Source organism: Echinops telfairi, unplaced genomic scaffold (assembly GCF_000313985.2).
Source record: "Echinops telfairi isolate 266 unplaced genomic scaffold, ASM31398v2 ScPeMD7_5;HRSCAF=22, whole genome shotgun sequence".
Taxonomy (NCBI): Eukaryota; Metazoa; Chordata; class Mammalia; order Afrosoricida; family Tenrecidae; genus Echinops; species Echinops telfairi.
The window spans coordinates 15,209,331-15,221,819 of record NW_022103901.1 but is presented as its reverse complement, the minus strand read 5'-3'; the positions used below and the strand labels follow the sequence as shown (position 1 = coordinate 15,221,819).

Genomic DNA, 12,489 nt, shown 5'->3' with positions numbered 1-12,489 from the left:
TACTTGCTGAATCTGTAGATGTCGCAGCATTTTAATACTCTCATGCTATGATCTCCTCCGATATTATGCTGAGTTGTTCCCATCTCCTCCAGCTGCCCGACGACTTCTCATTTTCCACTGTTGTCAACACCTGCACAGTGAACGTCTTTGTACGAAACCCAGTCTTTGTCTGATTCTTTGCCCTTGACTGGGAATTCAGGGACAGACCCCTGGAGGAGATGGGTTGAGGGCCTCAAGGGCACCTTTGGGAGTCTTCACCCCTCTTCTTCCTCCTAGCCCCACAGCCACGTGCCTGTGAGCTGCGAGGAGCTTCCCCAGGCCGCCAGTCTTCCGACCAGTGGCCTCTCCTGCAACGTGAGCAATCCCATCTTTAAAGCAGGCAGCTCGGTGAGTGCCCAGGGTCCCTCAGCGCCAAGCAGCCAAGGGACAGTGAGCTGGCAGAGAGCAGGGGAGCCCCTGGCCTGGGGAAGGGCTTCAGGGGACTGGCAAGGAAGGGCTCGCCCAGCCCTCTGCCCCCGAGAGGAAGGTTGCCAGCCATGTGTTTTTGGAATCAGACCCACCTGAGCGTGGTTTATTGACTCTGTTTCTCCAGCTGCACAGTGGGAATGAAAGCCCAGCCCAGGGCTTGAGATGTTAATGGAAATGGTTACTGTGGAGACTGGGGGGGGTGGGTGACGGTGAGATATTGGGGCGCCCGAGCCCCAGGAACCTCCCCTCCTAAATGCCCTCTCCGTCCTGGTCAGGTTGTCGTCCAGGTGAGGTTCCATACACTGCTCAACAGCTCTTGGGGGGACCTGCTGGAACTGCAAGCCAACGTGACCTGGTGAGGCTCCCGTCCACGCCCCTCCCTAGGCTCAGATGGCCATGCCCATCCCAGCCACGCCTGTCGTCTAACGCTGACCTCTCCCTTGCTCTGGCAGTGACAACGAGGATTCGGGCTTCCTGCAGGACAACATGGCCACCACCAGCATCCCAGTCCTGTACCCCATCAATATCCTCATCGAAGAGTGAGTCCTGCCCGGCAGCTGCCCAGCCTCCTCCTCCCACCCACCGCCCCTCGAGCCCCTTTGCTGTCCTGGAGTCGAGTCTCCAGGGCGTCATTGGGACCCACCCAGTCACCACCCCCACAGCCTCCCACACTCAAAGGAGTGAAGACCCTTTAAGGGTGTTGTCAGGTCAACCTTGTCAGGTGGAAACAAAATCATCAAATCATTGATGCCTTAGGTCGGCGCCAGCTTCACTGCAGGGCGGCCTTCAATGGCTCTTCCAACAGCTCCCCCGTGAGCCAGCCGGGCCTCCCTGCCATTTCACTCACGGGGCAAAAGGAGACTGAGAAGGGGGAGACACTTGGCCCCTTTCACACAGCTAGGATGTACTGACGTCAGCGTTTGAACTTACGCTTGTCATGCCCCCCAAACCCCAGAAGAGCTCTGTTCTTGGCGGTTCTAGAAGAGCTACGAGTAAAGGGTTCACCTTGGGCCTGGTGTGCCGGGAGCTGACAGTCAGGCTGGAGGGGCAAACTCAGCACAAGCACCATGTGGCTCTCAGAAGGTTGTGACAAGAAGGGGCACAGGGCTGTGGCAGAGTCACTCTTTCAAGGTGCCCAGAGAGCTGAGCCCAGGGGACAGTATCCACGTCCGGTGCTCCAGCACTTTGAGATAAATGCCAACAGAAGGACCTGAGACCGGAGCCCAGAAAGACGCGTGCGGGTCAGAGAAGAGAGGGAAGGGCCACGGGCCTCGGCTCTGGGGGATGGGGGCGTGGGCATCAGGGCCAGGAGGGAGGGCGACCATTCTGGTCAGAGAGAATACCTTAGGCAGAGGCATGGAGACAGCGGCGGCGTAGATCTGAGGAGCTGAGCGGGCAGGCTCGGCAAAGGGTGAGTGTGTGAAGGGAGTCGTGAGAAAGCAGCTTAGGAAATGGGTGGGTCCAGACCTGGGAGAGCGGGGACCTGACCCTGTGGGCAGCAGGGAGCCACTGGGGGGTTCTGCATAGGTGAGTGACAGGGTCAGGTGAGTGGCCTCATGCGTGAGGTCAGTCTAGCTGTGTCCTGGGTGTGAATATCTAAGAGCCGAGCAGTGAGGCCCAGGCTCCAGCAGTGGAGCTGGAAGGTGACGTGGGGAGAGGACAGGTGCCACACCTGTTCCACTATGGGCCGGGGAGGGCTGCCGTGAGCCCAGTTTCCATGGGGAGACATCATTGCTGTCAGGATTACAGGGGGCCAGGCAGAGGGCCAAGGCCAGGCCCTCGGGCAGACTGTCCCGCGGCCTTCCTCACTTTCTGTCCGACTCTCCTTTCCCTTCACAGCCAGGAGGACTCCACCCTCTACATCAGTTTCACGCCCAAAGGTCCCAAGACTCAGCACGTCAAACACATCTACCAGGTAGGAGCCTCCGTGTGAACAGGTTCTTCGGGGCCAGGCCTCTTCTGGAGAGTGGGGATGCAGAGACTGGCCAGACCCGGGCTCATTCGCCTCCAGCCAGGGCCTCCACCCCATTCTGTGGTCCTGTCTCTGTAGTGTCCTGCCTCCCTTAAGTGCTTCCCACTCACTCCCAGCCACCCTGGGATAGACCAGAGGTTCCCAAACTAATTTGGCCTACTTCTCCCTTCACAGAAAAAAAAAAAAAAGCCCAGTGGTTCTCAACGTTTCTCATCCTGTGACCCTTGAATACAGTTCCTCATGTGGTGGTGACCCCCAACGATAAAATGATTGTTGTTGCTACTTCATCACTGTCATTTTGCTACTGTGATGAATCGGGCAACTCCTGTGAAAGGGCCGTTCGACCCCCAAAGGGGTCACGACCCACAGGTTGAGAACCGCTGACTTAGCCCTTTCCTGGTGATGGAAAACGTTGGTACTCTAGCCCATAATCCATGATAAAGTGTAGGCATCTGCTTCTTGGATCCTTCCAGTGCCCCCCTGGCGGGGGGTGTGCCCCGCGTCGGGAACACTAGGACGGATGATTTCTGGAATCACAGAACGCTTGCAGCAGGAAGATCTCGGAAGGCTCCCCGTGTGTGCTGTTTCACTGTGCTGGCACATGACACCCCCAAAGTGACCCGATGGACCTCTTTGAAGTGCCTTCGGTAGCAGGAATCACACTCACCGTGTTGGGCAACCACCCCCGCTGTCTAGTTTGTCCTCCCCGCACAAAACAGACCCACCGAGCCATGCATTTTATCGCCTGTTTTCCAAGCACCTGGTAGTAACCTCACGTCTGTTTTCCGTCGTGATGAAGTTGCCTGGTCTAGATAGTTCGTACAAATAGGGACATACAATCATTGTTCTTTTGGGCCTGCCTGCTTTCACTGAGCATAGCGCTTTCAAGGGAGCCCACTGGCCTCAGTGGGCTGCCAAACGCAAGGTCAGCCGTTCAAGACCACCTGCCGCTCCTCCAGAGCAAGATGGGACTTTCTACTCCCGTAAAGAGTTGCAGTCTTGGAAACCCACAGGGGGAGCCCTACCCTGTGGAACCAGAGTCAAGGCCAATGGTAGAGTGAGCTTGGTTTTAGAGTGGCGTTGGGGGATGGGGATAGGGGTAGGGATGTGGGAAGGACTCTGGGCAGCGCAAAGTTCGCACTCAATGATGAACTGGAAAGTTGGCAGTCAGCCCCACCCACCAGCACCGAGGAGAAAGACTTGGCCAGAATTCTGCTGCGTAAAGCCCGTACGTAGAGCGTGCCTCGCTGGCAGTCCTTTGGGCTTGGTTTTCAGCGGGATAACATGGTCCTCCAGGTGGTCTAGCCCTGCGTGTCCCTGAGATGCTGGGCATCTTTCCAGGTGCGCGCTGGCCCACTGTTCGTCTTCTTTGGCAGAATGCCTACCTGTGTCCTCTGCCCATTCTGCACTTGAGTGGTCTGCCTTTTGGTGGTTGATTGTAAGCGTTCGTTACATATTCCAAGGAGCCCTGGTGGTGGCGCGGGTTACCCACTGGGCTACTAACCTCAAGGTCAGCAGTTTGAAACCGCCACCCGCCCCTCAGGAGAAAGATGAGGCTTTGTGCTCCTGTAAAGTTCTCCGGCTTGGGAAACGCACAGGGGCAGCTCTGCACTGTCCTGTGGAGTCGCCGTGAGTCGGAACGGCAGTGAGTCGTGTTTCCTGCATTCTCTGGGTATCAGACCCCTATCAGTGGACAGCTTGGGGGTTGCCTTCGCTTCCTGATACAGTCCTTTCATCTGCTTGGTCCGGGGTGCTTTGGGCGTCAGATCGAGAGAACCTCGTTGTTTTTCTTCAAATATTGAATGGGACGCTCTTCGGTGTAGGCACCTGCCCTGCTAGCTGCTGGAGGCAGAACTCACCGACAGGGGGTCCACCCACCTGGAATCATAGACGTAGCCTTCCCAGACACCACCCCGAGTCTGGGACTCTGTGCCTGGTGCTTTAGGGACGTCATCCCCAGTGAGTCTCCCACCACCCGGGGTAGTTCTCGTATGATAGGTGTGGTCGTGGCATTCTTCACGGAAGACATCGGTGGCACAGGCCGGGTGAGGCATCTACTCGGCTTGCACAGCGATCCCAGAAACCACTTCAGTGAACGCCAGGCACTCCCCTGCCTTCCCCGCAGGGGCTCCTGGGGAACTACCACCCTCCCCAAGCCACCAAGTCCCCTCGGAGAGGGGAGTGGATGTGGGCCAAGTCCAGAACATTGCATTTTCCCAGGGAGGGCACGGAGAACCCCAAAGGGGAACTGATTCCCTGGAGGCCACCCTGGAAGCAGGGCTCTGGGGGAAGGAGCCCAGCAGCAGAGTGGCCCTATCAGTGGGGTGACTTCAGAACAGGGCTGCCTCCTTCCCCCGAGAATATTGAGGGGCTTAGAACTTCATGCGCATGGAGAGAGACGATGTCAGAGCACCAGTTGAGTCACTCCCCGGCTGTTCACCGTGGGGCCCTGGGTGCCTTGCAGAGGTGAGCCAGGTAGGTCCTCGGCCCCCCAGAGCCGCGGCAAAGAGTCCGACAGGCCTGGATCCAAAGGCCTGCTCAGCTGTGAGCTGTCTGTCGCTGCCTCTGTTCCCACCTAAGCAACAAACAGAAGCAAGCCGACTGCTGGCACCCCGTATGTTTCAGAGCTGAACTGCATGTGATCGGGTTTCTGCGGCTGTGACTCTGCAGAAGCAGGACGCCAGGCCTTTCTTCTGAGCCACCTCTGGGTGGATTTGAACCGTCGACCTTTCGGTTAGTGGTCAAGTGTGTAGCCAACCAGTCAGGCCACCCCGGGACTCCTGTTGTTATTGTCGTCGTTGTTGATAGGGGTCATTGAGGTGATCCCGACCCATGGCTGGACAATCTTTCCGTGCGGACATCTATGCAGGGATATAGGCGGCTATACCACAGTTTGCCCATCCATTCATTTATTGGTAGACATTTGGCCTATTTCCATCTTTTGGCTCTTGGGAATCGTGCTGCTATGAACATGCACGTGCTTGTACACCTGTTTAAACACCCGTTTTCCGTTCTCTGGGGCACAGGTGTAGGAGTAGACTTGCCCAGTCATACGCTACAATTCCATTTCGGGTTGATATGAGTCAGCCCTGCCGCAAAGGCACCTGCGGTTAGCCTTTGGAGAAACAGCCAGACTGTTGCCCACAGTAGCCACCGACTCCACCTTCCCACCAGCAATGTTCTGGGCTTCCGGTTCCCCACACCAGCACTAGCACCTGCTGCTTCCTGGGGTATTTTTATTTGTTTGTTTATTTTATTTTAGTCGTCTTCCAAAACCAAGCTCACTGCCATCGAATCCATTCCGACGCGTAGCGTCCCTCTAGGACAGGGCTTTTGGTAAGCGTAAGAAATTGTAACTCTTGGGAGTCGATCGCAAGGATCGACAGATAATCCCCTCCCAGGGGTACGAGCAACAGAAAAGTGGGTGAAGGGAGACAGCGGACAATGTAAGAGATGAAAATAATAGTTTATAATTCATCAAGGGTTCATGAGGGAGGGCGGATGGGGGGGCGAGAAGGAAGGAAAAAACGAGGCACTGATATTAAGGGCTGAAGTAGAAAAGAAAATGCTTTGAAATTGATGATGGCAGCCTATGTACAGATGTGCTTGACACGGTGGATGAATGTATGGATTGTGATAGGAGCTGTAAGAGCCCCCAATAAAAGTATTTAATTTAAAAAATAAATGAAAGAAATTGTAACTCTTCCCAGGAATAGATAGCCTGTCTTCTGCCGTGGACCAGCTGGCGGCGACCAAATGCTGACCTTGTGGTGAGCAGCCCACGCATCACCACTGTGCCACCTGGGCGGGGTAGAGTGGGACCTCACTGTGGTTTTGATTTGCATAGAATTGTTCTTCTTGATGCTTTCTTGGAAACGTGTTCGAAAACAAACTTCTAATGTTCCCCTGGGGCCGGCATCTCTCCTGGATATTCTGGTGACGGTCTTCCTCACGCCTCACCCGTCGCCTCCTCAAATCCTGCTGCGTGTTCCCTTCTCCTCGGTGCCTCGGGCACCACGCTCACCTTCTTGACCCTGGACCATTGGGATGAGCTTTCGGTTTTGGCCATGAGTCCTCTTTCCCAGCTTCTGTGTCCCGTGCCTGCAGTGGACCCAGCTCCCTGGAGCCACCTCCTTCCTCAGCTCCGTTCCTTAGCTCCCGGATGCCTGGTACATGATGCTCCACTCTTTGCCCTTGGACTTTCCAAACCTCCCAGAGTAACCCCAGTCCTCCTGTCCAGCCCCGTCTTGCCCTCTCCTTCCCAGACACCCTCTGCCCCCCAGCCCCACGGCGCCCTCTCTGCCGCGCTGTCTCTCTCTGCGTGCACTCCTCCGTCTCCACCCTTGGAGAACCTGTCTGCGTTTCGCCGCTCACTTCAGACGCTGCCTCCTCGCTCATCTGTTCTTAGTTGCCAACAAGTGGATTCTGACGCCTGGCACCCCTCTCTGTGTGTCAGGGTGGGATCACTCCATGGGGTTCTCAAGGTTCCTTATCTTTCGGAAGTAGGTTGCTAGGCCTTTCTTGTGAGGTGCGTCTGGTCAGGTTCCATGCACTCACCTGTCAGTTAGTGGTCAAGCCCTGAACTCTTTGTAACACGCAGGGACCCCCGTCCGCTCTTCTGCTAAAAATCAAACAAACAAACAAACCCATTGCCATGGGTTGACCTTGACTCATAGCAACTCTGTAGGACAGAGAAGAAGGGCCAAGGCTGTATGTCTTTGTGGGAGCAGAAAGCCTCATCTTTCTGCCCCCGAAACAGCAGGTGGATCTGAACTGCTGACTTTGTGGTTAGCCATCCAATGTGGAAACAAACCACCGGGCCTTTTTAATTTAATCGGTGTCCTTCAAATGTCTCCAATGCTTGTTGAGTTCATCAACGAGAACTCAAAACATAGATAAATAAATACCCAAACACTTCACCACCATGGAGCCCATTCTGACTCCGGAGACCCCACAGGGCAGGGTGGGACGGCCCCTGTGAGTCCCCGAGAATATCACTCTTGTTGTTGTTGTTGTCTTAAATAGTTCTGTTGGCGGATGCTTCACGTAGCGTACCATTTAATCGTTCGATCGTGCTAAGGAGATTTGTGCAGGCATCCCCCAAATCAGTTTCAGAACATTGTCTTCACAGACTCATCGCTGTTAGCTGAGACGAGTGCTCTTTATGGGAGGAGAAAGCCTCGTCTTTCTCCCTGGGTGTGACCGGTGGTTTCAAACCGCTGACCTTGCAGTTAGCAGCCCAGCTGGTAACCACTCTGCCGCAGGGATCCTCATTGCTGGAAAGGCATTGGAGAATGTTTGTTTAGTAAATTCAAATGCATGATTGCCAAACGGAGGCTTTCCCAACCTGTGTGGTGCAAATAATGCTTACAACATAAAAAATACAAAGGCCCCCTCTGCACCCAAAGGGCTCTCAGGCCCTTAATCTCTGCCTACGCTGGACTGGACAGCTAGATCACACTTACACCACGAGGCTGGTGGGTTTGAACCAGTGCCCCTGCAGTTAGTCAACAAGCAGCTAACTAACTACTCCAGCACCGGCACAAACCAAATCCCCTGCTACTGAGTCAACCCTGAGTCATCGGGACCCTCTAGGACAGAGTGGAAGTGCTCCTGAGGGTTTCCACGATGGTGACTCATTAAGGGAGCACACAGTCTCATTTTTTCCCCCACAGAGGAGCTGGTGTGTTTGAACTGCCAACCTTGCTGGTCACAGTTCAGTCCTTTACCCACGTGCCACCAGGACACCCACCACCATCCAGCCCATGCCGACTCACAGTGGCCCTTTAGGATGGGTAGAACTGCCCCTGTGGGTTTCTGAGACTAAACCTCTTTATGGGAGTAGAAACCCCCCTTTTCTCCCTGGACGCAGCTGGTGGTTTCGAACCACTGACCTTGCAGTGAACAGTCCAGCGTATGACCACGACACCACAGGGCTCCTTCTGTGCCACCAGGGGACCGTTGGCTGCGTTTGGTTGGACCGTTGACTGCCATTCATCCACAAAACTGCTTGAGTCTTCTCACTTGCTAAATCCTCAAGGTCTGTAGTTCAAAACCACCAGGCTCCTTGTGGAAGAAAGACGAGTTACAATCTCAGAAACTCACGGGGCAGTTCCACCTGGTCCTATAGGGTCCCGACGAGGAGACGCCGACTCTCAGTGTTTGGTCTGGGGTGAGTTGGGACTCTGGGGGCTGGCGTGTAGCGCTCTGCAGTCTCATGCTATCTGCTCAGGTGAGGATTCAGCCTTCTCTCCATGACCACCACTTGCCCACCCTGGAGGCCTTGGTTGGGGTACCCCAGTCTCACAGCAAGGGGCCCATCACACAGAAGTGGAGGGTGGAGATGGTGAGTACTGCCCGGGAGGAGCTTGGATCTGTGAGCGGTGGGCTCAGAAATGGGTGCAGATGGGAGGGAGGGTTAGGTGTGTGGGAACGGGGAGAGGTTGGATGGAGCCTGTAGGACTTGGTGCCGTCTGAATCCACAAAGGGAGGAGATCTGGGATGTCCAGGTCTTATCTGGACTGGGGACAAGGAATGCCAGGCGCTGACCTCCAGGGGCCAGTGTCTTCTCTCAGCTCTGGACTAACCAATGCGCCCACCCATCACTCTTAGGAGCCTCCTGTCACCTGCCACCCTGAGTCTCTGAAGATGCTGCCCAGTGCCAGTGAGGCGCAGGTATGTGGGAGAAGTTAGGCCTGGGTGGGAGGGGGTCGAGGGGCCGGGCCGGGCTCCTCAGACCCCTCTGCTCTTCCTTGTCCACATCAGGCCTGCCTCCCAGAAGCCGAGCTCCGCTGCCCGGTCGTCTTCAAGCGGGAGACCCTCGTCACTGTAGCTGGAGAGTTTGAGCTGGTGGGAGAGATCGAGGTAACACTGCCGTGCTCACGGAGATGCCGCGGCGGTTGGGCTCCCCTCTCCCCGTTGTTTCTCTTTCTATCCCGGTGAAAAACCCCGACGCCTACACAGTTGCCGATGAAACCGAAGGGCGGTTTGTTGAACACGTGCAGGTCTCTTGTCGTGGGTTTGTGGGCAGCTCCTACGTGTCAGCACATAGAAACAGGACTTTCTTCTGCACCGGCGAGGGGCACAAGAGAAAGAGACAGCGGGACTTGAACAGAGGCCATGTGCCCCGCACTGGGGTTCCTTCTCTTCGGCGACTTCCCCGTAGAGACAAGGCCCTGGGTCCTGTTCTCCACGACGCTGATGCCCGCCCGCCCTCTCCTGCAGGCCTCCTCCATGGTCAGCCTCTGCAGTTCCCTCTCCATCTCCTTCAATAGCAGCAAGCACTTCCACCTCTACGGCAAGGCCTCCTCAGCCCAGGTACCTCCCCCAGGGCACAGGCAGCCGCGGGGGGTGGGGGGGACCCCCGGCGGGGCTGAGTCCACATAGGAACTGCCCAACAACAGGAGCCGTCCCTGTTCAAGACGCCTCTTTGAAAGGGAGCCAATGATTCCAGACACCGGGAGGCCGCCTGTGTGAGAGGTGGTCAACTTGGGTGTCCAGCGAAGATCAATCCCTCCTCAACAAAGGGTCCCGGCCCCCCAGTCAGGGAGGAAAGAGCTGGGAGAGGTGTGCGGGGGAGCAGCGAGGGCGGGCAAGATGGGGGACGTTCTGAGGGGCGGGAGCCAGAGCAGGAGCCAGGGAGATGGAGCTAGAAAGGTAAGCAGAATGGTTCTGGGAGGCTTTGACTGCCGAGCTGAGACTCTGAATCAGTGGTTCTCAACCTTCCTCAGGTTGGGGTGACCCCCAACCATAAAGTTACTTTCCTGGCTCCTTCCTCACTGTCATTTTGCTACTGTGATGAATTGTCGTGTCAATATCTGCTAGGCAGGATGTATTTTCATGGTTACAAATTGAACCTCATGAAAGCATCGTGATGAATCACAAAACAGTATGTCATTCTATATTGTGAACTAGTTATGTGTTTTCTGATGGGCTTAGGCGACCCCTGTGAAAGAGTCTTTCGACCCCCAAAGGGGTCGCGACCCTCAGGTTGAGAACCGCTGTCTAGAGCTTTCATAGGCCGCTAAGGGTGAGCCAGGTAAGGGCTCAAAGTAGATCACGGGGAGTTTATGTTGGGCCACTGGGGGACTGCCGTGGAGGGAGAGGGACAGGGGTCTGTGACAGTCCAGGTGGGCCACGACAACCCAAGGGCTGGGAGCGGGCGTCAACGGAGATGTCAGCATCCAGGACACCTCCGTGGCCTCCCTCTCCCCTCCTCCCAGGTCATCATGAAGGTGGACGTCCTATTCCAGAAGGACATGCTCTACGTCCACGTGCTGAGTGGCCTCGGGGGGCTGCTGCTACTGCTGCTGATTTTCCTGGTGCTGTACAAGGTGGGTGCCGCTGCGGATTAAGCGGCCGGTAGATAACCAACCGGCCAGTTGCTGGTTCGGGCCCACCAGGGGTGCAGCAGGAGAACACGGAAGTCGTTTGCCACCAGACAGATTCACAGCCGTGCAACTCTCAGATTAGACTCCACCAGCAGGGTGGGGTTTGTGTTGATACCAAGTAGGAGCTTGTGTCCGTACCAGCTGTGAGACAAAGACGGCCCTGAGGGAGCACGAGAACTGACCAGAGCCGGAGAGCAGGATCCAAGGACCAGGGAGGCCTGAGCACCAAGGGCCTCCCCCAACCTCCTCCTCCTTCCGCGAAGGCTCCTGAGCCCCAGAGAGCGAGAGAGACTTTTCCACCAGCACTCGGCAAAGTCCTGACAGAGCCCAGGCTGGGTACCAACGGAGAGGGAACCAAGCCAAGCTGACCGACATCGAGTCCATGCCGACTCCCAGCCACCCTCTAGGACAGGGCAGAACTGCCCTGTGGGTTTCCAAGACCGGGACTCTTGACGGGAGTTGGAAGCCTCATCTTTCTCCCAAGGAGCTGACTGGTGGTTTCGAACTGCTGACCTTGCAGTTAGCAGCCTACTGTGTAACCATTATGCCCCCAGGACTCCTAAGGGAGAGGAAGAGATTCCCTTATAATTCAGTGTCTCCTGTCTGCCAGGCACTGTTAGACAGAGGTACACATGATAAGCATGGTCCCTCTCTTGGTAGAGCCCACAGTAGGGGCGGGTGGGGCATATGCATGATGAGGATTACCAAAAGGAGCCTATGTGCCCTGGAGCCTGGCACAGAAGGACTAGCCTAGGCTGAGCCGACCCAGGAAGGCATCCAGGGGAAGGGGCATTTGAAGGGTAAGAAGTCAGCCAAGAGAAGAGTAGGGGTCAGGCGCTGCCTGCCAAAGACCCAAACGTTACAGAAAATCAAAGTATTCTCCCTGCTGCATTTCTAGAGATGGTCATTAACTGTCCTTTTGTCTCTGGTCCTCCAGGTCTGAAGGTTTTTGTAACATGAACCAGGGGGAAAATCCCATTATTTTCCATTCCACTTCTCCAGGAGCTTTTTGAAACCCCTTCTAAATCTGTGCCACAGAAAGTCAATTTATGTGTAAATATTTGGAAAACAAAAGTTGGATATACGATCTTGCTTAGGACTTTCCACTTGATATTCTGTATATATGTGAGCCAACTTGTGCTATTTGGTTTTTAAAATCGCTTTATTGACATATGCTCATATATCATACAATTCAGTACCCAACAAAAACCCCACTAAACTCTGCCATTGGTTCAAAGCTAACTGATCACAACGCCCCTGCGGGCTGCGGATACTATCACTGTTCACAGGAGTAGAAAGCCCAGTCCTTCTCCCTCGGAGCTGGGGGTGGTTTCAAACTGCCAACCATGCAGATCACAGCCCAACCCGTCACCACTACACCACCAGGCCTCCTTATACAATTTGATGGTTCGGTCCTATTACCTGAAAGGGTTGTACAATCATTATCACAATCGACTTTGGCACATTTTCTTCTTTCTTGTGCCCGTTGTTGTTGGCGCCCCACTTCCTCCCAACCACCCTTGCCACGCCCCTCCCAAAACAAAAACCAAACGACCCTCCCTGCTATGGGGTCCAGTCTGACTCATGGTGACCCTCCAGGACAGAGGCCAACTGCCCCTGTGACCGTAGAGCTCTTGCTGGGCTTGACCTTGCTCACAG

General features: G+C 55.4%; 1 protein-coding gene across 1 annotated transcript in view; it reads left to right on the top strand.

Moving 5' to 3' along the window:
* Positions 1-12,489, top strand: part of ITGAL (integrin subunit alpha L) — a 46,418-nt gene that overhangs the window by 31,681 nt on the left and 2,248 nt on the right. The window contains exons 22-30 of the mRNA XM_045285583.1: positions 277-387; positions 744-823; positions 921-1,007; positions 2,308-2,383; positions 8,673-8,786; positions 9,053-9,109; positions 9,206-9,304; positions 9,665-9,757; positions 10,663-10,773. Of these exons, the coding sequence (XP_045141518.1) occupies positions 277-387; positions 744-823; positions 921-1,007; positions 2,308-2,383; positions 8,673-8,786; positions 9,053-9,109; positions 9,206-9,304; positions 9,665-9,757; positions 10,663-10,773 (828 nt within the window). The remainder of the gene's footprint in view (positions 1-276; positions 388-743; positions 824-920; positions 1,008-2,307; positions 2,384-8,672; positions 8,787-9,052; positions 9,110-9,205; positions 9,305-9,664; positions 9,758-10,662; positions 10,774-12,489) is intronic.